General features: G+C 39.3%; 1 protein-coding gene across 4 annotated transcripts in view; it reads left to right on the forward strand.

Annotated features, from left to right (window-relative positions):
• Positions 1–24,503, forward strand: part of IKZF1 (IKAROS family zinc finger 1) — a 70,092-nt gene that overhangs the window by 329 nt on the left and 45,260 nt on the right. For 3 of the 4 annotated variants that reach the window (XM_026843494.1, XM_026843496.1, XM_026843497.1), the window contains exons 2-3: positions 12,524–12,577; positions 19,775–19,894. In XM_026843494.1, coding sequence (XP_026699295.1) covers positions 12,538–12,577; positions 19,775–19,894 — 160 coding nt within the window. In that variant the 5' untranslated portion in view covers positions 12,524–12,537. Of the gene's footprint in view, positions 1–665; positions 779–12,523; positions 12,578–19,774; positions 19,895–24,503 lie in introns of those variants that run through there. The other variant, XM_026843495.1, reaches the window with a different exon arrangement.

A 24,503-nucleotide genomic window follows, 5' to 3' on the forward strand; every position in this document is an offset into this window, starting at 1 on the left:
GCGGGCGGGGAGGGCGGGAGCGGCGGGGGTGAGGAGGGGACGCGGCGGGGCCGGCGCTGCCGGCGAGAAGTTGTCGGGAGCGTAAAGTAGGAGACTGCGGAGCCCAACAGGCAGGTCCTCACGTCCCGTCCCATCCTTCCCCTCCTCCCCGTCCCACCCGGGGATTTTTTTGCTTTTTTTTTTTTTTTTCCTTACATTTGAAAACATTGCGCGGCACTTTGAGTGTAATCCAGGCGTGTCGGAGCGCTTCCTTAAGTAGCCGTAAGGAGCTGGCCGAGAAGGGGTGTTCGCTGAGCGAGAGGGGAGGGGGGCGGCGGGAGGGGGTGCGTACCGCTCTGTTTTCGCCTCCTCGACTCAGCCGCGGCACTTGGGTCATTCAAAGCTCGAGTTGAGATGGCTTGCGCCTGAAATTCGCAGAGGGGAGGCAGGCATGGAGGCTGTAAAAGCCATTAGGAACTCGTAAAATTAGCAGTCCCTGTGCGCTTGAGGGGAACGGAGAAGTTGCTGACTTCTGAATAGCGGTGCCACCAGAAGTTTTCCTCCTTTGCGATACAGCCTGTCACAGCTGGAGGGTTTTTTTCGCCCTGCTCTGCAAAGTTACCTTCTCTGTAGAGGGACTTCACTCTGTAGTCGTTATTAAGAAGATGCCCGTAGTTAGCAACTGTGCATGTGAAGAAACGACTTCCCACTGCAGCGGTCGATTCTAAGGAAACTTTTCATTTTGTGCTTCAAGAAACCTGATTGCTTCTTGGATTACTTTTCTACCTTGGTCTAGAAGGTATGGTAACGCTGCCAGACATTGTACAAAGCATTCTGCTTCCCAAATTGCTAAAAGTTAGTAATACTGCGTCAGGAAAAAAATTTGTAGCTTATGGTTGCAAATTATCTCCACAAAGTGATGTTTTGTGGAATGCAAGAATTCTTAGACTGGTATGGCCACTGGCTTAAACTGTTTAAAGTATTGTACAGGAATATAACGTTGTTTCTCTTTTTTTCTTTCCTTTTTTTTTTTTCCCCTCTATTTTTTCCTTGCACTGAGTCTGCATACACATATAAGTGCAAGCCGTGTTTTCAGAGGACTTTGTGTGGGGATCAGAAGTTAGAATGAGAGCCTCCTGACTGAGTATTTTTCTTTTCAATAGCTAGATGCTACCAAGGTTACATCCATATGCATTTACTGTCCATCCATCCAACAGACACCCAAATGAGATGAACCAGGTATCTAATACTGATTATATTTCATGCATTCACCTTAACAACCCATTTGATAGACTTTAATAGTCTAGTTTTTAAAATTGGAAACTGTAATGCATCATAAGGGCCAAACCCTTTCAAAAACTCACTCCGTTAGCTTCAGTTGACTGCTCACATCAATTGTAACTTACGTGCATACTGGAGTATCGTGTAGTATGCTTCTCCATTAAACATGATAAATGATCTCTGAAATGTAAGGAAAAAGCCTATTAATATATTGCATTTAGAAATGAGTACTAAAATTCCTTCCAAATACTTCAAAAGACTTTATCTGAATCAACTAAGCAGGGGCATGTTCAGAGGGGTTTGTGGCACTGCTCTCTTGCCTTACTAATTAATAGCACAGTTTAAGGTGTTCAGAGTCTTAGTGAAATACAAAAATTAAGCATGAGGTGGCTTTCTTACGTGAAAATGTAGTTACTTCTGAATTTTCCAGACCAAATTTTTGCTCTTAAGTAACTTTGTTTATTCTTCTTTCTCTTATCTAATGCTGGAAACTGTCAGTCAAAAAAGTGAGAATGAATTTGTTCATGTTACCCTGAAAGTGCCCAGTATTCCTCCTCTTGGTTTTAATATAACAATAGCATATGATAGTTCATAGTATGCCCCTTTTCCAAAAGGTGTGATTGCTCACATGCAGAAGCTTCTTTCTAGTATTGACATGCTCTGCTTTAACTCAGAAATGTTTGTTTTAAAACTGAACAAAAAATACAGGATATATTGTTTAGACTGCTTATGTTGTCACACTACCCCCCACCACCCCCAATACCTCAGTCCTTAGCAAAGCTCTCCCAAGTTTTAGTTTGATGGTTGTACGTCTTATTGCTTTATCAAAACCTTTGAAACTGCTGCATGTGGACATGAGAAACTAAGTGTAGACCAAGTGCAAGACCAAGAACCCTTAAAAAATGATAGCTGTCCTTATCATAGCTCTCCTTAGGAGAACTGCATGGGGGAAGTGTCCAAAATACTGCAGACCCCTGCACTTTCCTTAGTTCATTCATGTTTCTGTTATCCCAGACTCACTTTCAGCTTTACAGATTTTCTCACAAATATTAATATTGGTGACTATCCATGTGCTCTTTTCCATGTTGGGTTTTTTTGAGTAAAGTTCTAAGCTCAGAACTTTATACTGTGAGTTTATTTAAAAAAAAAAAAAAAAAAGGCATCCCTATAGATTAGCTAAATTTAAAATAAAAAGCCAAGGAGAAGGCAGGTTTATCCACTGAGTGAGAAGACTAACTAGATTGCAGTCAGTGGAAGTCCAGCACTGGACATCCTCAAGAGCCAGGATTTCAAACCTGATGCACTGATACCTGCAAGAGTCTTCTACCTCCTGGGCCTGGCTTCCAGGGGAAACAACAGGAATGCAGAGGCATGATGTGGAATTGTACTGGCTGTCCTAATTCAGTCACAAAGGACTGGTGAACTTCAGTAATTAAAGAGGAATTGCTAATTTCTCTGGCAAAACCATAATGATGGGAAGACAGGGCAGAGGACTCTTGTCTCTTTGCCATTCACATTCCCAGTAACTGGAGAAGTGTAGACATTGATTCTGTGTGTATTATTTATCCCAGCTGAGTACTTCTCAGGGTGGCTACCTAACTCCGAGTGAGCAAAGTGAGTTGGTGTATTTTTAGCAGGTCCCATACTCACGAGTTGCTGTAAAGAGACAAGCTTGTCATACACCTGTGGCTTTCCACCTCAGCTCCCGGCTGCCAGTGCTCGCTCCAGGAATGGTCTGGTTGCATGTTTCCTTATATAAGCATGAATGACACCTTTGTCATTTGTGTTACATGCAGCATACAATTTAAAAATGCAATTGTCTCCATCTCGGCATTACTGTAGCAGTTTTCCTTTCCCTTGTGGACCCTAATACCAAAAACGTGGTCTGCTTGCTGCTTCCACTGCATAGCAATGCAGAAATGTAAGCAGAGTATCAATCCACAGAGTTTTAAAACAATGCAAAACTTGTTTCTCATCATTAAAATTGGTTAACTCCAAAATTAAGCCAAAAACATTTCCAGACGTATTTTATTTGAGCTTAGGTACTTCTTACACTAACACCACAATCTTTCAGAAAACAAGAAAATGGGTCCAGTCTGTATTTCAGCTACAGAAAACAAGGGCATAATGAATTGTATGCTGTTCTGGCAGATCATTTTTGGCAATGTTTTCTTAAAAAGTCCAGAGGATATCAAAAGTCATGGAACACAGCCTAATTGTGTGGCTCTTTGTCAGGAAAAACTTCCACTGAAGACTTGTGGGATTTTTTTTTTTTTCCACTCCTGTTTTATGTGCAAGAAGAGCTGGGTCCACAGTGAATTATATCGGTTTTCAGTCAAGATTCACATATGTACTTGATTACATTTTGACCAGTCATTACTTTCTACTATTATTAAAAGTAATAGAATTAGACCAAAGAAAACATAGTAAAGTAGTAAAATGTAGTGTAGCAATAATGTGATCTTTGGAAAAAGTTGTCATCCTTACGAACATAAGGTGGGATGTACTCCTGACACTGTAGTAGGCTCCCCTGGAATTCCCCTCCCAAGAGATGAAATGCACTTTTCTAGGAAGTATAAAATCACACAGAAAATAAGTTTTGGGAATGGTTCTTTCTTCTCAAAATCCTTCTCAAAAAAAAAAAAAAAGAGGGGAGAAGTGCTGTTGGACAAATGCTGTTGGGTTAAATGCAGTTGCTAGATACCATCAGAAGGATACTGGGAATACATTATGTCAGTTGTGGAGTGAAAGGTAAAGGCTCTCATCAGTTTCTCTGGGACTGTGTTTCTTTGGAAAGCCTTTTTAAATGCTTACAACTCAATGCAAGAGTCAAAAGAGGAAAGACCTATTCCTCACTGGTATTTTTTCATGTAATACAAAGATTATTTGTTTTCTTCTGCTGGAGTAGAACAGAATTTAGAGATGAGTGTGAACTCCATCTGGGACAAGATAGGCAGCCTCGGTTTTGTTAGCTTTACGGCCACTTTTAAACAGGAGTCTAAATACCTTCCACTCATCCATCGTAGCTGCAGGAGTTTTATCTCCCTAGTGGCTATCCAGCAAAATGGACTGATTTAGCTGGGAAACTCCCTGCTTCCAAGGTCAACTGTGCTTTGTTGTCCCAACATCTGTAATCTATACATAAACATAACCACAACTTGGAGTCAACAAGAGTTTTGTTTGCTCCCTAAATTTAAACAGAATTATGTTAGCCCCCGAGGGTATCTTGTGATGCATCTTTATTAAAAGCTCAACAGCTTCTGCCTCACCCTCTCCTCTAAGACACACCTTCCTCTGTGCTCTAAGCTAGTGAACAAGACGAGACTGCAGGGTTTTTTACACTGAGCAAGTCGCCACCAACACAGTGTCGTGACTGCAAATGTAGATCCTAGTCCTGAAGAGATACATACATGTTCTTAGCTTCGTTTGTACCATTGCAAATTCATGGGAATAGGACAGTGCAGGGACCTGCATGGCAGGCTTATGCTTCTCTATAAATGCCTCAAAAGGCCACTCAGACTGCAGTTTATGAAGAACAGTCACACTGAAATTGTCACATTTTTTTAAGCTATGGGAACTGTCCACTCCTTTAGCATATTTTGAAGTGTATTTCATGTGAAAGATTTAAATTTCTTCTTCTGATTCCAGTTGCTCTAGCTTTCTCAGTAAAAGAGAAACTTGCTCTGTAAGATAGATCTGATTCCCCGCTGCATTGCTTCATCTTTCCGCTTGTGTCAACTCACTGAGAACAGTGGAACAATTGCAGTATAAAGCTGGAAATGTCCATAGTGAATTGGGTCCTAAATATTTGCAAAAGCAAATTGAGTAAACTCAAACATGTAGTGTGGAGAAACTTGCTAATTCATTTCAATTATAGTAATTTTAGGAAATATGTTTGGGTTTATTGGGGGGGCATCATACAGAACTCTAATATGTTTATTCAAGCTGATAATGTCCTTTAATAATCCGTAACAGTTTGAACAGTTTGAAGGGAAATTAAGAAGCAATTCTGTGATCATGAAGCAGTTATTGAAACCTGCTATAATTCGGACAGATTGACTACTGATATATTGTTGGTGATACATGGCAATAACAATTTTAGTCATAAAGGGATCCTTTTATGTTTGCTGTATTGCGTATTTAGATATGCTGTGCTAAGGACGTCCTACGCTTTTTAAATCATGTATATATGGATACAGAAAGTACAGGTTTGCATCTGCTGCTTGCCTTCTCTCAAGTAAGAGCCCTGGGAGAATATCCACTTGAGAATGTGCTATATTCTTAGATTGAGTGCCCTAATTTACACACCTCACCTTTTTTCAGTCAGTTTATTTACAAGATGGAAATGTGTGCATTTTCTTTGTCATGGTGAATTGATTCCACTTTTCTGCTTGATTTTTAGTGAATAAAGGTGACAGAGTTTAATGAGTTAATAAAATGTGGTCTTAATTAGGAAAATTACCTTCATATTTTTCTCATATTGTGGAAACAATTTATAATGACTCGGGTTGCAATTCAAAAACTTGAAGGAAGAACATTTTTCATATTTGCAGTGATATTAAGTCCAGTAATTTGCACACAGTCAATAAAAGGATGAGGTTTTTTATTACCTCCTTTAACGATGAGTTCGCACATGAATATAGCTCAAACACAGTAGAATGATAAGAATAGTGCATATTCAAAACACATACATGCATTGAAGATGCACTTTTAATCATTTGTCACTGCTTTGAGAAAGAATTCCCGAAGAAGAGAGAATTATGTAGGATTTTTGAGACAACTTTTTTTACACCTGCACAATTGTTCACTAACACGGAAATTAATTTTACATGTGCCAGACATATAAATGTTTCGCATCTGCACTGTTAGCAGAGTTCTTTTCTTAATCTTGTGTGTTGAATTACAGTGCTTCCTTCATTTTGCAGACAGGAGCTTTCCATTGAAATTTGACTGTATGCTCATAATTGTATTGTCAATTTGTGTAGTTAACCAGAATTTACACTAGGCAGGAATAGAGAAACGACTGAATAAACTAAACATCTCCCTAGACTTCGTAGAAAAAACTGAATATGGAATTAGTGTAGAGGGGGAGAAATTGATCCACTTAGTTTTAACCTTTTTGCTGTTTTAATTCAGTCCTTTAAAAGACCTGGAGGGTTTGTTTTTTTAAAAAAACAAAGTGGAAGGACACTGAAGTGCTTATTATTACTCTCAGTTTTTAGTTTTCAGAAAGGACCACCCCTCATCTTTGTAGTTATTATTTACATTGAGTTGTGTGATGAGGCGGAAATTAAAAATAGAATTAAAATGATTCTAAAGTAGAGTCATTCACAGAGATTGTGAAGTCTAGCATATTAAATTACAATAATAAAGCTAATTATCAGCTGCTTGCTGAGATATTGGATGCTTTTAATTAAAACTGGTTTGTAGGATTCTAGCAATTTTCTTCAAGTATTTCCACTGCTTGTGCAATACATACTACCTTTTAACCCGTATTTAACAGCCTTCCTGTTGTGTGTTCAGCTGTATGTAGCACATTCATAAGTGAAGTTAAAAGTCTATTTAAAAAAAAAAAAAAAAGGTCTTTTGTTTAAAAGGAAACTAAATGTTTACAGGGGTGTCTTTATTCATCTCTTCTCTTGGTTGTTGGTTCAAACTCATCGACTTCAGTGGATGCAAGAGGCTTGGTGCTGCTGGGTTGAGCCCCTCTGGTGCAATTAGAAATGCAGCTGTATTATCATTCTCCAGGTAGATGCAACTCCCAACTTAAAACCAAAAAGACTGATGACACATACATGATGATACATATCACTCCTAACCTGTTGTTAATGTGCAAATTCTCCTGTCAGGTATGTTAAAGGCTATAGGTGTTCAACTGTACTGTGTCTTTCAGGCTATAGCTGGTTTTGCTTTATTGATTTATGTATTAAACTTCTCTTTATATGTCATGCTTGGTTGAATCTAGGACCTATTTTAGGAGCTTTTCTTCAGTTTAGGTTGTGAAGTGGGTTGGGGTTTTATGTTTTTGGTTGTTGGTTTGGACTTTGAGTTTGCCAGAGCTGCAGCCTGTGTGATGAGGAGCCAATGAGACATGTCAAAGACCACAAAGACAAGACATGCTCGCACAGGAGCACTCCGTTAGGGCCAGCTGCTCCAATGACCTGTGCGAGCGGTCCCTTTTCCTGCCGTGGGGCTGCTTGCACAAGCAGGGGTTGCGAAATCCGCCCTTTCCCTGCGGTGGCTGTGGAAGCAAGGCTGGGGTTTGCCTCTTCGCTTGTTTTATCGCTGTTAACCCAGACCTGCTGCCACTGAGGAACGTGTGTTCCCCTCTATTTTTGTATTTGCAAAAGCACCTGCAGAACACCAGGTCCCTTGTAGAAGGTTTCTTCTCCCCCACTCCAGACTTCGTAAGCGCTCATATTTTCTGTTCTGAGGCTTTGTGGAAAAGCATATGTGCCCCCATGGGGTGCACTCAAGACAGAAGTGTTCCTTCAGGGACCTTTCTGTGTGCTCAGCAAGGCTACACCTACAGTTGGTCAGGAAACGTGCAGCTGGATGCGGCGTTTGTTTGTGGACTTCTTGCAGCACCAGAAGCAGAGCTATCTGTAGATGAAGGGACAGCTCTGCATTTAGGTATGCGAGTGTTAAGCCCAAGGTGGGCACGCAAATGTCAAAATTTGTGATTTCATTTCCATACCATAAGTGAGGTCCCATTATGCTGAGCGTGAAACACATGTTGTCCCAGATAAGTCAGTACATGTATAGCTTGGGAAACAAAGAAGAAAACAAAATGTCTAGTCTTTGGCAATGGATTTGGTCATTCCATTTGAATTATATCAATGGCCCAATCTTGCAATCTTTTAATATCCTAAGAGAGCAGGGTTTGTAGAAGGACTGACATGCTTACACATTTGTTTGAACTGATAAAACACTGTATAAATGCTAAGCATTCATTTTCTTGACAAGGAGGTTTACTTTTGAATTTGCATTGTAAAACAGGAGATGAAATAATAAACCAAGACTTGCAAATAATTAATTTGCTGTATTCTGGAAGATTAGAGAATCTTGACCTTGCAATGACTTCTTCCTATTTACACCTGGAATCCTAGAAGGATCCAGATCTACTTCTGGTTGTAATTGGCACTAAGTATAAATGGAGCAGTACCTCAGTGATTCACCAGACATATTTTGAAATATTCTGAAGACATAGCATAAGTTATATTGTAGTGAGAGTTGCGAGGAGGAAAATCAGTCACGTATTCAGCCCATTCTTTGGGCTCAAGATTGTAACGTGGAAAAATGCCAACTAATTTAAAACCAAAATCTTTGTGTGAGTATGGTCAGTTAAGTGCTTCTTTATTTAAAACAAAATCAACATAGCCTTTCAGGTTTTTTGTGTGTTGATTATTAATTATCTTAAGATTGCAACATTTGATTATTTTTCCAAAGCATTATAATAGCTTTATCTGTGAATCTGTTACTTGGACTCTGAAGAGGAAAACATACTGTTTTAGAGTTCTGTATCTGAAAAGACTTGAAGAAATAATTTCAGCTATTTTGAAGGGAGCTTTGTAGATCTTTCAATAAGAGGCCAAACTTTGAAGTTATTTGGCTTCCCAAATAGAAGAAATATCTAGTATCATGTAGGTGCTGATCCCTTTCTTGCTATAAATGAGAGCTACACATGTTCAGCATTTGAGAGCAAGATTGCTTTGGTCAGCTGCCCACCTAGCTTCTGACTTCTAAATTCAGGCTCCTAAATCACCTGCTAGCCTAAATAGATGTGACTGCATTGAAGACTGTGAAGTCATACCCTCTTCTTACACTAGTAATAAATTTGATTCTGTAGATACCATTTACAATGAAAAATTGCAAAACAATTATTTTTCCTGCCAAAACGGACAGTTATTTAGGATTTCATGTCATAAACTTTTCTAAAACAGTGTTCTTTTCAATAAATCTTTGTAAAGATCTATTCATTTACAAATTGATATCAAGTTGATTGGTTCAAACCCTTATATATGTACATAGGGGTCTCTTGCTTTCCAAGAAGTCAGTGACATTTCTGCTGATTCTAGAGCAGAGGAGGAAAGGGAGGAAAAACAGGTTATAGTTTCCTATTCATAGGTTTACCATACCAAAGGCAAAAAGATAAATTCTACTCTTAGTACTTAAAATTTAGCCCAAGACACATTATGCCCAAGTTCAGTATGAAAAACCTTTTAACAGTCACAGAGCCAAACCCAACACATTGCTGTCATTGTGGAGTTGGGGAGGGGGAGTGGGGGTGGTGTCCTGTCATGTATTATTTGCTGAATCAAAGCCTAAGCTGAAGGTAGCTGGGATTTCATGAGTATTTAAGAGGTATCACTGGACACTGTGGTGTTAGAATACAATTTTTCCCTGGGAGAGATTCAAAACACTGTTTAGGTTTTTTTAGAGGGGTTTTTGCTTTTATCGATTTGCTTAGTGCTTGTGGATCTTAATCTACATGTAGGAACCATGTTTAATTTTTCTAAGTAATCATTAGGAGAAAAAAAAAAATCTTTCATCACCTTTTTTTGCCAGCTCTATTTTCTTGCTGGGTTTCATCCCTGGGAAATGGATCAGCTTTGACAAATGTCCTAAAATCACTTAATTCAACAATAAACCCTGAAGTCATCTCTTTAAGGACTGAGGGCATCTTTTGCAGGACAGGTAGTCATCCAACTTCACAGAAAGCAAGCCTAGGAGTATTTCACGAAAAAAAAGTAAAACAAACTGTACTCCAGTTTACCTTTATTAAAAACAAACAAACAACCCAAAAAAACCCCAAACAGTCTATACTCTAGTTACCTCTCCATTTAATAATTGTGAAGTGTTTCTAACTGATTTCTGCCTGGTGGCAGCGAGAGTTGGGAAGGAGTACAGCTGAGAAGTGTGCTGCTTAAGTTGCAGAAATGCTGACTGTAAGGCTTGTCATACCAAAGCAGGTAAATTCAGGAATACTAAAATAGAAGACATTTTCTCCTTTGTCACTTCTCCAACAATAGGGAGAAGGCAGGTGCAGTCAGAATAAAGTGCCCTTCACAATTGTGGCTCCCTTTCTGGTGGGTATTTTCTTGGATGTTTTCTTTGGTTGGTTGGGGTTCACTGTACTCTGTGGAAAAATATGTAGTAATCAACTTATTAATAGTATCCAGGTGACCCTCAAAGTCAGTAATAGATCCATAGGCATTTCTTTTTTCTTCCTTTGTGTTCAGTCGTGCTTGCAGGAGAAATAAAGGACTGAGCACTTGTACCATATCACCTACCATAAATACACCACGTTTCCAGTAACTGAGCAGGCTACCATTATAGGGTTTTCCCTCCTGCGAGAGAAGCTGCATTTCCCACTGACAATTAAAAATGGAACTGTTGAAAGCTCTTTGGTCCCATAGGAACTGATGCAAATTGTTGAGTTGTAGGTGGCTTTTTGCGTTTTGCATGGCTATACTAATTTCTGAGAACTATATATAGACATTAAACAAATTGCTTGTCTGGTATAAAAGTTTAAGAGCAGAATAAACAAGACAGAGAATTATTGGATATTAAGCAGTGCTATGGTACATGTGCAACAGGCAGAATGCTCTGTGAGAATACAAAACTTTTTTTGCAAACTTCACAGGCCAAAATCTGTTCCCCAACCTATCTGTTGGCAGTCCTGCAGTCTACATGCTCTCTTTTTGCAAGTCTAGCATGGACCTGGTGAGGGAAGCCAGCTTTTGCAAGAGGAGGGTTGCAGTATATTTGATTTCAGATGTGCTGATGGCATTCAGAAGCAAGTGATGAGACCACAAAACTTATGAAATTAATAAATATGACTGTGGCTATTGTGCTTTCCCACTGCAGCTTGTTGGGTAGCAGATTGAAGACATTTTTGGGAAAAAAAAAGATTTTGGAAGTTGGGCTAAAAAGGTTAGGTTAAGGTTTGAACCCTTTCTGTAGGAACTCAAGCCACATCCTCCTTTGCTTCTAACTATCAAGAAAACGCATTTTTAATTCCAGGAAATAGGGTTAATGGGACAGGTGTCCCAGTTACAAGGAACAGCAAAGAGCTAGCTCCTCTGCTTGGTAGGATGGGAAGCCAGCCACACCAGCTGAAGACGTGACCTAGCATACCATGGCTGAACAAAAAGCTTGTAGGCTTTGTGTCCCCTCCCCACCTGAGGCTACCTCAGCTGCCCACACCATACTTCAAGGTGGGGACCAGGTTGTGCTGGGACTACCTGCTCTAGCAGCACATCTGTTATCCAAGGGGCCACCAGCTGTCCACAGTTGGTGCTCGAGCCCTGGGACCTGCAGGGTCCCCTTCCGACTGAAAACCTGAATTTTGTTTCTACCCCACTAACCCTCCGCACGCTTCTCCCTGGTGCTTGTGGTCACTGGTTGCTGGCTCCTCGGAAGATGGTGTGTTGCAAGTGGAGGGCAGGAGCTTCCCGGTATCACTTGCCGTGCTGTGGAGCCAGCCATCTGTCAGCAAAACAGGAAGGCACGGGTTCCCTTTCCCTCCTGGGCTTGTTTCGCTATTTTGGGGAGCTGTACTTCTCCCCTGTGCAGCGCTGGACTGGTGTGGTCTGAAGGAAGGGCTCCCGGGCGAGCAAGGGGCCAAAGCCTGAAGCTGCTGCTCTGCCCATCTGCCGCGGCTGGAGGTGTATTCATTATTAATGGAGGTAGTGGCGGTTGCTGCTCAGATATGCAGCCCTGACTGGGTAAATGAGACATTCTTCAGCAAATTGCTTCGTTTTTTGATTGCTGATTGTACGCGTGTCACCAAGCTGACTCAAGGTTCATCGATGCATGCTCAGTAAATTAGAAAGAACATAACTATGGATCAACCAAGAGAATGAATTCTGTGCCTACAATGACCCAGGGCCATTTAATTTTCTGCTTAATTTTGTTGCAGTCAGTTTGCATTTTGGGTTATTATGCAGTAGGAAATTAACAATAAATAACAAATTTGGTCCTCCTGTGCTTGTAATGATATTTTTATAAATCTTTGTAATGCTGTTTTTAAAAGGATCAAGGTCTGTGCCAGTCTGATACTCCAGCAAGTATGCAGGGAGGAAATAAAGAGAAAAATACATTATTCTTCCCAGATAATCTTATAGTTAAATAGCAAAGGAGTTTTTTTTTCCTTTCCCCTTCTTTCTCGTTCTCTGTGTGCGTGGGGTGGGTTTTTTTTTTCTTTTTCTGTATGTGTGTGTTATTTTGCATTAACTTAAGGCTCTTCCTCTCTTCTCAGATAACTTGAGGAAAATGGAAACAGATGAGGCTCAAGATATGTCCCAGGTTTCAGGTGAGGTCCTTAAAGAATACTTCTACAAAGAAAATCCTAAATTTCTGCTCATCTTTCTAGCACAGTACAATGTTTTTCTTGTTCTCAATAAAATTGCTTTGAGTCTTTTTTTTAAAACCAGAGTGGGAATTAAGTTATAATTAATGTTATCACTTGATATCAAGCCCACCAATGCATGGATTTTATAAAAGGAGCTGGGTAAATAAAGAAGTCAAGGGAATATAGAAGCCTAGATGTAATTTTGCGTTAAACTTGTGGTAGCATACCCGTGAAGCATGGTCAGGTGCACATTTACATTCTTTCTTCTGGGAACAAAATTCTGATTGTTACAAAATAAATATAGAACAAACAAAGTTCACCAGGTGGGGGGAGCAAATACTAATTAAAAGCAAACAAACTTATTTAAAACATAGGGTTATTTGGCTTTTTCCAGAGCATTGTTTTACTTATAAACACTTAGAAAAAAAACAAAACAAACAAACAAACAACAAACAAACAAAAAAAAACCAAAAAAACCCACCAACCGATTGACATGAGGTTTTATACTTGTAACTGGTTTTGTCCAAGATGATAATATTTCAAAAAATTTTTAAGCAGCAAGGGAGTTAGGTTTCTAAAATTTGCCCTGTAGTGCCATGGATAGGATTTTGCGGTTTTACCCTGTATTGATATTCCTATGAAGGGTTTTATTCTAAACTTCTTTAGAGATGTTCCTTAAAGTGACTTAATAAGATAGTACATATTCCCCGCAGTTGAATAAGGACAAGTTAGTCTCTTTTCTAGTTTCCCTAATATGTTGGTAGCTGCAACAGTTAATGGCTTTCAGTTTTCACTTTTAGTGTTCAGCCTGGAGCACTGCAGCCCCATCCCCAAGATGGCTCCAGGCAGATAGCTGGGAGTGGGGTTCTTTCTTAAGAGGCAGCACCTGGGCACTGCTGGCTCAGGACCTGGACACCAGTCATAGGACATCATAAAGGTCTGCGTGCAGTGTGGGTGGCTAGGTCATGGGGTTTTCCTGAAATATATGAACACAATTTTTTTTTTCTACCTCCTTTTTAAAAATGTTGAGTTTTCTCAAATATTAGAATCCAGAAGTTTTAGTGTCATTTGAAAATTGAAAATCAAAGATATTTTCTGTGTGAAAGAACAACAATATAAGAATCCTTCATGCCAACAGAAGATTACCAATTACATTTAGTATAGGAAAGTCATTCCTCATCAGCCCTGTAGAGGCATGTTGCACTCCCCTCCTCGGTAACATTTTTGAAATTGTAACTGGGTATACTTACATATCAGTGTTTTGTCGTATGCTGAAACAAATTGTAAATGAAACAAAACCTGTCCTATCCATGATGTGCTTGGAGCATGTGTGGCCTAGGCAGAAAAACCAGTGCGATTTTAATCCTTTATGCAGACAAAGCACTGTGGATCTGCTCGGAGCAGTGAGAGGTGCTGTGATCCGAGCCCAGGTCCTCTGCCTGCTGCAGAAACCCCTTCCTGCCTTGCGGGAGCTCCTGGGGCTGGGAGCACCGACCTACTCTTCCTCTGCAGCAGCACAGGCCCCCCTGAATACCCACACCTAACCTTTGTGGTATTCTTTACAACAGTGTTACTTTGAGCTCCACACCTGCTGCTCCTTACCAGAGCATTGCTTTTTTCACTTCTGACATGGACAGGAGCAAGTGTGGGAGTTGCTGCCTCGAGTCAAGAAGCAGATTAGAAAGTCACACACTTTGCCTTCCTTATGGTCTGCCTCTCTCCTCGAGAGGGAAGATTTGCAAGAAATGTCACCATTTTGAATGTTTCTGTAAATGTAAATATGTACATAATTTATGTATATAATTTGTAGCTCTCAAAATTTTTCCAGGATTTGAACCACTGTAGTACCTTCCTGTGACTTTCAGTTTTTCAGCAAATCACGCTGATGAGAATAGTACTATTCTGTGATGACAGAGGGTTCTCTTAAAGAAAAAAAAAAATAAAAATATCAGTGTAAGAGGAATTTTACCTCTGATAAGAGTTAGCCCTACATAAACAGTTTACAGGGGAAAAAATCTCCTTTGAACTCTTCCTGCTGTTCTGTCACTGTGCATCTGGTACTTTCTGTGAGCAAGAGGCAGTGAGTGGTATGGAGTTGTTAGCTGGATTTGTGAACAACTGGCCAAAGAAAGCACTTGCTAATTTACTTTCATTTATGATCTGAGTTGTTTGTGAACTCAGTCTTCTGGAAACAGGAGTTTGTCAGATTAGGTTCCACAGATACTGGTTCTTCTCAAATTCTTACTAGACCTCAAAAGTAGAAAATCTGAAGGTACAGGAATGTTACCTACTTCTTTCTCATAGTCTGGTGAATTCAGAAAGGAGTTTTCCCCCTCTTCTCCTGGGATTCTACATGTGTTTAGGATGCTTCCTTGCATGATGAGAGAGTTCTAGTATATATTAGGAGCCAGTTAGACAGTTGCACAGTTTCAGGACTGTGAGATGGTCTTGCAAGCTGAAAAACACTTTTATTTATTTCTCCTGCTCTGTGAGTAATGCTCGTCAGGTGTAGCTTGCTCTCTGACCCTAAGGAATTAGGTGACTTGGTTCACTAGAACACTTGATTGTGTTTTAAAAGAAATTAATTTTAAAAAAAAATCCATTTAGGGGGTTTCTTTGGGGTTTTTGTTTTGTTTTTTAACCTAGAAATAAAATAGGTCTGTAGAAACAGTCTTCTCAGCGCAAAAGCAGTGTTTTGCAGCCATGTGCTTTCTGCAGCTGTAGCTGACTCAGGTGTGGCAGGGGCAAACTGGGCCAAAAGAGTATAAAACTAGAATGAGTGAGCCAAACTCTTCATGTGCACAGGCATTCCTACTTCTGGGAATCCAGGCATGGCTGGATCCTAGAGGAACTGAAATACTGTGTGACTAGCACAGAGTTCACACTTTTTATTTTTCTCCTGAAAGTGATATTTCATGAGGCAAGCAGTTGCAGTTCTGAAATGAGGAGAGAGCTGACATACATTTAACCAAACGGTATCCGGCACCCATACAAGAGAGTCAGAAAACACAGATAATATCTCACTTAACAAGCAGTATTTTTCCTGCTTTTTTCTTTCTTTTTTTTCTCAGTTCTAGGGCCTAACAGTTAAGGAAGGTGAAAAAACAGTACAAATGTTTCCACATCTAACATTAAAAGATCCCCTAGCACCGACCAGGCTGTGCCACCCTCTGCAAAAGCAGGAAGAAGAGTTTTGCATTTGATGTTCTTGCTAGGTCCTGGGAGGGTGGAAATGAGTGTATCCTGGGTTGGTATCTCCCACCTGAGATCCTGGCCTCTGTCCCAGAGTTACCTTCTCATCACTGGAGGTATAAGTTTCTAGCAGTGAAAAGGGAATGTGAACTGGGTTGTGACTCTCATCCAGAAAAATGTGCATGTTGTTTTTCTTGCATAACTTCTCCAGTGATTCTGTTGTTTCCATAGGAAACAAACCTCTGGTATTAAATACTCCCTACATTAGTTTGTGAAAGGATAGAGAATGAGATTTCTGTAAGAAATCTTGCCTTGGATTTCTTTTTAACAGTCATCGCTCCAGCAGCCCCCACCTGGCATGAACTCAATTGCTCTCAGAACTGAATGGAGATGCTAAAGAGACACCAGGCTACAGACTTTGGTAGGAATAGAGGATGCATAAAACCTTACTGGGCTGGGCACTTTGTTCCCTTCCTCTCTTTCCTTCTGTCTTCAACTATACTGTTAGGGCACAGGTGAGGAAACTGAAGAGAGGTTGAAGGTCTTAACCAGGCACCATTGATAGGTGAGGTACTTTTCTGACAATTTCATACAGACGTGGCAGTGTTTGGAAATCTGAGATTATCTTTCAGAGCTTCAGGATGAATTGGGGGACTGTACGATACAGCCTGCTATTGCAGTTACCTCCATTTATGACTTAACAAAGGGTGCCATGAATCTGTGGCAGTGCCAGAAACAGAACTTCACCTCTACAGCTCCCTTGTCTTTTTTGTTTGGTATATCAGGTAGCTTTTTATAAAAAAATAAAAATAAAATTTAAAAAAGACACACACACACACCCCCCGCCCCAAGATTAGATTACATTGTTTGTGTTTCACTTCTTATTTTTGAGCAAAGATTTAAAATGGGAATGGAATAAATCTATGGTACTTTGTTCTGTTATGTGACATTTTAATGATTTACCCCAGTACTTGCCACTAGGTGGGTTTGCTTTGGCTCCATGCTTTTGACCAGTTATTGTTCTGGACATGCTGGTTAGAAATTAAATGGAAAACTGTTCCCTCCTTTCCCCCACCCCCTTTCCATTTTTAAATTCATTGGCAAAAGGATATTAGTGAGACTGTGTATTGGTAAGATTACCATGCAGAAGCAAACTTATCATGGTGTAACAATTTAGATGTAGTTAAAGCATGAAATACATATACCATGCTCTAGAATCCAGGACACAGAGCTCGAAAAATATATCTATTTTAAATCCACTCTTTTCTCCCTGCCTTTTTGCCTGCAGGGATTTGTCGATCATGTGTAACAGGAAGAAATCAAATGATATGAAATGAGTCATTAAAGCCAAGTTTGCTAAGCTTTCTGAACTGCAGTCTCTTACAAAGAGGAAAGCATATCAGATCTCTGGCTTCTGCCCCACCAACTCCATGAGGCTAGTCTGATTCATGCCAACTGGGCAAACGGCTGTTAACAAGTAGAAGATTGATATCTCTTTAGTGAACCAAACAGTTCACCATAAACTGGGAAGTACTGATCTACTAGCAGGTTTCTATTCCAAAAGACTGCTTTGACTTACCTTCCAAACATCCTACTTAGCCTGCTTATTGTTGGATGCTGAATTACAAACTAAGATTGACTTTGTCTGCTATCTGTTATTTCATAGGTCTAATATTATGTGTTTATATTGGTTTGTAGCCAAAAAAAGCCTTCAGGTTTTTAGGGTAAGTGTTCTTCTGAATTTAGAGTAAGTCCAATCATCAACTTCCATTGTTGTAAGTGGGAACACAATTTGAATCTTGGATGATGCAGGTGACTTTTGATTACTATTACTTTTTAACAAATTTCCTTAACCTACATGTAGTGTCAAGATAGCGGATTCTCACCAGACTGCCTCTTACCCTCTGATCAAACTTCTGGTTGTTTGTTTTTGTTTTGTTGGTGTGGGGAGGGAAGTGTTGAAAAAGCCAAAATATTTCTGCTGTCTCTCCTCACCCATGCATCCTATCTGTAAGAGATACCTCAGCTTGGCAGGGTGGGACTTGCATTGGAAAGCTGCTGGCAGTTTTTTAAGTTCCTTACATCTCAAAAATAATGAAAAATCTGTGGGAATAACTAAATAAGAAGCTAAACAGTGAATGGCAAAAACTCTTTTAATGAACTTCCTGCTTTTACTTTCCTCTGCTCTATAATTCATAGTCCTTCTTCTCCACTTATGCAATCCACCTTCACTCTTGCACTTGCTTCCAGTGGTGTGATTTTTGCCCTTTAGAATACCCCACGGAAGCTGGAGGAGGAGACGACCTTATGAAGTCATGTAGTCAGTACCTCTGCCAGTGCGAGACTGTTCCTTCACTACCTTCGAGCACTCTGGCTGCATTTAGGTGGTTCACCTGATGCCACTCCCACCACTCCTGTTCAGAGATTATTCCACAATCTGATAAATGCAACATTAAGAAATGCAGTCACCAAATCTCTTCATTTAAACCTAGATTTGTGCAAACAACCCAAACCAGCTAATTCAGAAGATGACTTAAAACTACCTGTTGTTTTCACCTCCTGTCATGATCAGTATAGATTAGAAAGCACAATGCTTTGCTCCATCCAGCAGGTTGGGAGAAAACCATTTTCTTCTTTCAGGTCAAATCCATAACTGCCATCACCAGACTGGTGTCATTTAAGTAAGCTACATTTGGTTTAATATTTCTTTTCTGAGAAGTGATTTCAGGATTAATGAATGTTTGTGTGTTAAGGAGGGAATTCTCACTGGAAACAAAACCCTAATTTGCTTGTGCCATGAAATTACTGCCCTTACTGGTGTGCTGATTGCCACAGGGTGTCTATTAGATTGCATCAGTGTAAATTGGTAACATCTCCAGTTTGGAGACAAAGGTCTCACTGAGTTCAAATCCTGCTCTGGGCCTATTCCGGTCTTTACTATTAGTGCAAAGACCAGCCTTTTAGTTATAGTTGATGAAACTACTCACTTAAATAATACTTTTGGTAATTGTTTCCAAGGCATGCTTTTGTTACAGATGTGTGAAGTCATTTTAAAAGAAGCTCTTCAAAACAGTGGTATTAATGTGGGGAGAACATATATGCTGTGACTGAAAGCTAAACCAAGAAACCTCACCATTTCTGGAAGTGCATTAATTAGCAAGAGAGTTATTGTCCTTATTGTATTACATTCAGCACTAAAACAGTTCCATAATACCTATAACACGTTAAAGCACCAGACTGTGTTCTGCAAAACCTTGTGTACACAAGATACTGAGGTTCATTTCCTCTTTACAAATAAGAGACCATAAAACCCTTGAAGTCGTGTTTTGACCAACCTCTGCTAATTGTACGTTTTAGGAAGTCTCAGGAGTTACAGCACTTAATTACTTGTAGGCACAAGGACCAGCCAAAGCTTGATCTGTGGGTATTAGTGAAGCTTGCTGAAAATAAAGTTGCATTTTTAGTTGGAGATAAAGTTTTATTTCTGGGGTAGTTCTGTTAGATCCCCAGAATACTTGTGGGTTAGACTTCACTATGTCACTGAAGCAAATCTGGATGTGCTCTCAAGGAGCTTTTTTTGGAAGAAAGAAGAGTTTCTACAAAAGATGACCATTTGATAACTTTTGTAATCTGTCACTCTATGTTGTCTAAACTGGATCTTCGGAGCATAGCAGCTGAAAAATACCCATGTATGTTACAAATATCCAAAATTATAAGACAGATAACTGTGTATCCAGACCAGTAAATTTAGAAATATTGGCCATGCATTCTTTTCACAAATATAATCCCCCTGTATTCAAAAGAAGCTTTGTCTGTAGGATAGCAGGGTTTGGTCCTAACACTGTCATGCTTTTAGTAGTGTTTAGGTTTTTTGTTAAGTTTTACTTGGTTTGTGGTGGTTTTTATGGTATTATTTGAAAATGAGGTACTCTGATGACTAACTGATGCTACTTTCTTCACTACTAGGAAAGGAAAGTCCTCCAATTAGTGATGTCCCAGATGATGCAGATGAACCTATGCCTGTACCAGAAGACCTTTCAACTAGTACTGGAGGCCAACAGAGTGCTAAGAATGAGAGAGTCTTAGGTAAGATGACTAATCCACTCTGATAAGAAATATTACTATATAATATGTCAATAATGTTGAAGTACTATTTAGCAAGCTGGTATACAAGCAGGTCCTGTGCCTTTTCATCTTGTTCTGCCCAGGATTACTCAGGTGCTTAGTGGGTTTTGTGCAACCTTCTATTTAGAAAAGGCATTTTGAGGGACAGCAAGCCTTTTCATTCACAGAGAAGTTACAAAGATCCTACAATTTATCTTATTTCTAAAGCATAACTGATTGCATGAAATTCTCCCCAAGAAAGATGGTTTTCATTCTGCATAGGAAATGGAATTAAATATGTTGTTCCAGGTTAAAATTATCTGAACTCAGAATTGATAAAAATTCAGTAAACTGTCAGATATTTTTATTATTTATTTTTATTAATTTGAATGTTATCTGCTATTCAGATTTCTCTAGAAATTGTCATACTAGAACACACATAGTATTCATATGTTTCAGATTCCAATATCTGATCTTCATTTACCCTTGATTTTTTTTAAATGGGAGAACTTTAGAAAACACCTGAATTTTACTCTTCTAGGTAGAAGTCCACAATTGATAAAGTCTGTTGGATTCAAATAAATTATTGGCCAGAGATGATTTTGCAAAATGTTTATTCTTGGATCATGGACTCCACACGAAGGACTAGCAATGCTGCTGCATCAGCTCACATGTAGTCCACTAAAACAGACTAGATGATATCACTTGAGCACAATGCTTGTTTACTATTAGGGAAAAAAAAAATAAAAATCAAAGAGAAGACAATGACTCCCAGAATGCTGTGATCAGTGCCCTATATGATAAAAATATTTCAGGAGAAAAGTGTCTATCAAAATATGGGGTTTTATCCACAAATAAAACTATTGCTCATCATCTTTACCTTCCCATTATCAGAATGATAGTCAGGGTGGAAGACAGTTTACAGAAAAATTGCAAATTCCTTTAAATGTTTATTGTCTAAGGAAGTCCAGTAAAGGATAGTAGGTGGAAAGGGAGGCACAGAAGGCAAAATAACTAAGTCAAGGTAATACAGCAGGATGGTGGCAGCATTAGGAACTCCCGAACTCCAGCACTAGCTACTAGAGAATGCAGCATCTTATGCATCTTCATTCTATTTGCCACTTGATCCCCTCTTACCAAAAATGTAGGCATAAAGTTCATCTCCTACATGTATATTGACATACCTTATGAACAAATTACTTTTTAAAATACTTTTTAATAATCTGATCACTTACCTAGTGCTTTGTTTCTCAGTCCAAAACTCTTTGGACAAAATCTTGCCTTTACTGCTTGTGTATCAACTCAGTAAAATGAGTTAAGCCTCTTTTCTCCCACAGTAACTAAACCCTACAAAATATTTAAGCATTGATTTAAAAAATAATAAATTTTTTAAAACCCTTTGTTCAAGCCTGAAGAAACAAACAGGGGGGTTGATTGCATTGATTTTACTTCACCTCACAAATATCATACAGAGCCAGCAAAGATGAAATTTGTATTTGCTGATGCTGTAATGATTCTCCCAACAGTTCAATTAATTATATATCAATATAAATACATATTAGAAGTTGCTGTAATAAAAGAAGGAGAAAATGTTATCTTTGGTGTCCTAAATATGGTAAGTTCCATCTGTTATTCTCATTAGTTGTACTTTGTACACTCAGCAATAAACTAGATTTTGCCATGTCCTGACTTCAACATTTTCTCTACAGCCACTTTCTCTACACATAGCTCTTTGGTTGTGAAGGGTCACATCTTGTAGTGAGACATGTACCATAGTCAACAGAAACAAAGACAATTCACAGTACTCTTTTTTATGGATGATCTTAACTGTAGTTATCAACTCCAGTGCTTGCAATGTCTATCATTTTTGTAAAGCTGCATACTCTTCTACCTCTTCTACTGCTTCTTTTTCTAGCCCTAAACTCACCTTTTTAAAAGAGTATACTGAAAAAAAATATATTATTTTTTACAAAAACAGTCTGCGCACATGCCCCAGATATATCAGGAGCCATATGATTGCTATGCACATTGTGGATCATCGTCAAAAGAAAATCTGTTAGGGATATACTGATGCCTTGGGAGTGGTGTTTGGCCTACATGATCTCATAGATGTATTGGGGATGAAGGGGACTTTCTTTCTACGTAGGCAGTGGCATGGCAGTGTAGACAGCCTTGGTGTTCAGTGCAACGCTGTCATCTCCAAGTCCTAAGATGTATTTCTCATCTCTATCACTAAACTTAGGTAGAAAAGGATGAACTAAAAAAGTAGTTTGAAGAACAATAGATAGGTGGGAGTGCATTGTGAAGACCCACTGATATTATGTATATCTCATAGCTAGGAGATAGACTGAGACCTATGATAACTGACAGATGATGCACATGAGCAGATATGACTAGGCAACAATTTTTCTCTGTATGACTTTCCTAACGTCCCATCTGCTTCCTTCGTCAACAGGTAATCCCCTATGCACTTCACTGTATTTCAACGTATGATTTACAGTGCATTCCACTTAATCTGTAATGCCCTAAGAGATCAGCTGTCCATATGACATGCAGTGAGGAAGGGTAATTTGAGTCAGCCATTTATGGGATAGGACCACTAGGTCCTGGGGAATTTTTTGTACTTGTAATATTATAGAGGTAACAATGGAAATTGCAGGTTTGTTCAATGAAAAGAGTGAGTATTTACCTCATCTTACTAAAATTAGGTGAGAAATCTGTTGTGAATTTGAATCAGCCTGTGAGATAGAAATGTTCAAATGACCGTTTGCTTACTCAGATTTGTAGTAACACTTCATGAAACCTTTAACCCTGGAGTCAAAAGTTTAATTAACTCTTTCATCAATTTAGCATTTTAAAGGTCAAAGATGAGGGGAAATAAGCTATTTTTAGAAAAGAAAGATAGGCTCTAGCTCCTCTACGTGTTTTCAAAAATCTTCTTGCTTCTACTGACCCTAAACTGAGATTTGAACGTGGTACTATAGAACTGGTAAAGAACCATTTGAAATACCTCTCCTGCTCTGAGAATGAAGGTGTAGACTTCTGAAGCTAAAGTACTCAATTCACTTCCCAGATTTTTTTTGGCTGCCTTCAGATTTTGAATGTCTCAAAATGACTAGAAAGGATACAAATTTCTTAAGAGAGATCATGAAATCTGTGCTTTGACTTGTGTCCTCAGACAGAGGCACCCTAGAAATGCATTGCTTCTGACCAATGCAAAAACAGTAAGTGGGTGTGAAAAGGTCATTTGTGGAAGTCATCAACAGTTTCTAGTAATAACCCCAAGCAGCACAGCAAAGCAGAAACATATTAAAAACCATGTTCTGGTCACTGCCATCTCTCTTCATTTCCTTCATGACCTTGCTATTTTTTTAATGTTGTAATTCCCAGAATGCTACTATGTGTTGAGCAGCTTCCTCCTGCAAACTTCACTGCTGTTGCTCTGTCCCCTAGACCTTCCTGCTCCCTTTTCCTCTTTTCCACCCCATATTTCCTTCTCAGGCTGATCTGGCACCTATAACTTTTTTTTTTTTTTTTCTTCTCTGCTTACCCATCTGCTTTATATTTAGTTTTTCCAGAATACACCAGGAACGTTTTCAGACAAGCAAAGAGCTAGATTTTTCACAGCTCTTTAAGGCACTAGAGACTCTGTTTTACCATCTATCCTGAATATCCTTTTATCTAAATTATTTAGAAATACACTGAAATTCCATTCTTTTAAGAATTAGTGCTTTGCAGCCTATTTTGGACAGGCAGCCCTATTTCGTGTGCTAACCTGTAACATCGGACCTGATTCAAAAAATCTTCTGCTGATTCTTAACTGTCTCTGTTCAAGTTTCAGGTTAATTGTTGCATGCATCTTTTGTGGATAACCAGTACTCAGCAGCCTGTGTGTGGTAGATGGTTGTAGTTTAGGGCTCCTTCTGCCCTAGGGCTGTATCCTAACTCAAGCCATGTGTGGGAGGCTAATGACTCAGTGAGCTGTAGGTCATACCCTATTTCATGCAGAAAAAGCCGTTTGCTGTAGTGGTAGCATTTGCCTAGGAGGGCAAGCAGTACCTTCCTTTATCCATAACTGCCTATACCATAGCTGGCCATCATAGGGTAAAAAACAAGAAGTCATCTCACAGTGTTACTGGCCTCGGAAAGAGGCTGTGGGCTCACCATTTCTGCACAGGCAGCTGACTGATGCTGAAGATGACCACTGAGATTTCCAACACAGAAGTCAAGGGTTTCTCACTGAAAAAAGTGATCACCACCATAGTCACAGATTAAAGTCTGGACCTGGAATATATAATGTGTACAGATACTCTTCTTTCTGAGAGGATGAGGTGGGGAGAACCCATCTCAAAATTGGTTTGAAAACCAGTTGGGTTGAAACTGTTGGACAACTGACAGAAGATACCCGAAGTAACAAGTAAAGGTGATCCTAGACATCAGTAGAAGACAGATGAGATTAATATGAAGTTAGAAACACTCTATTTGTTTAAAAAAAGGACAGTAGAGTGGGAAGAGATGTTAAAAGGAAAGAGCTTTTTGACATTTTTCTCCTCCAGTGGAAAATGTCAAGTTACTTCCCTCCCACAACCCA

The sequence above is a fragment of the Athene cunicularia genome, assembly GCF_003259725.1.
Source record: "Athene cunicularia isolate RWA chromosome 2 unlocalized genomic scaffold, athCun1 chr2_part1, whole genome shotgun sequence".
NCBI lineage: Eukaryota > Metazoa > Chordata > Aves > Strigiformes > Strigidae > Athene > Athene cunicularia.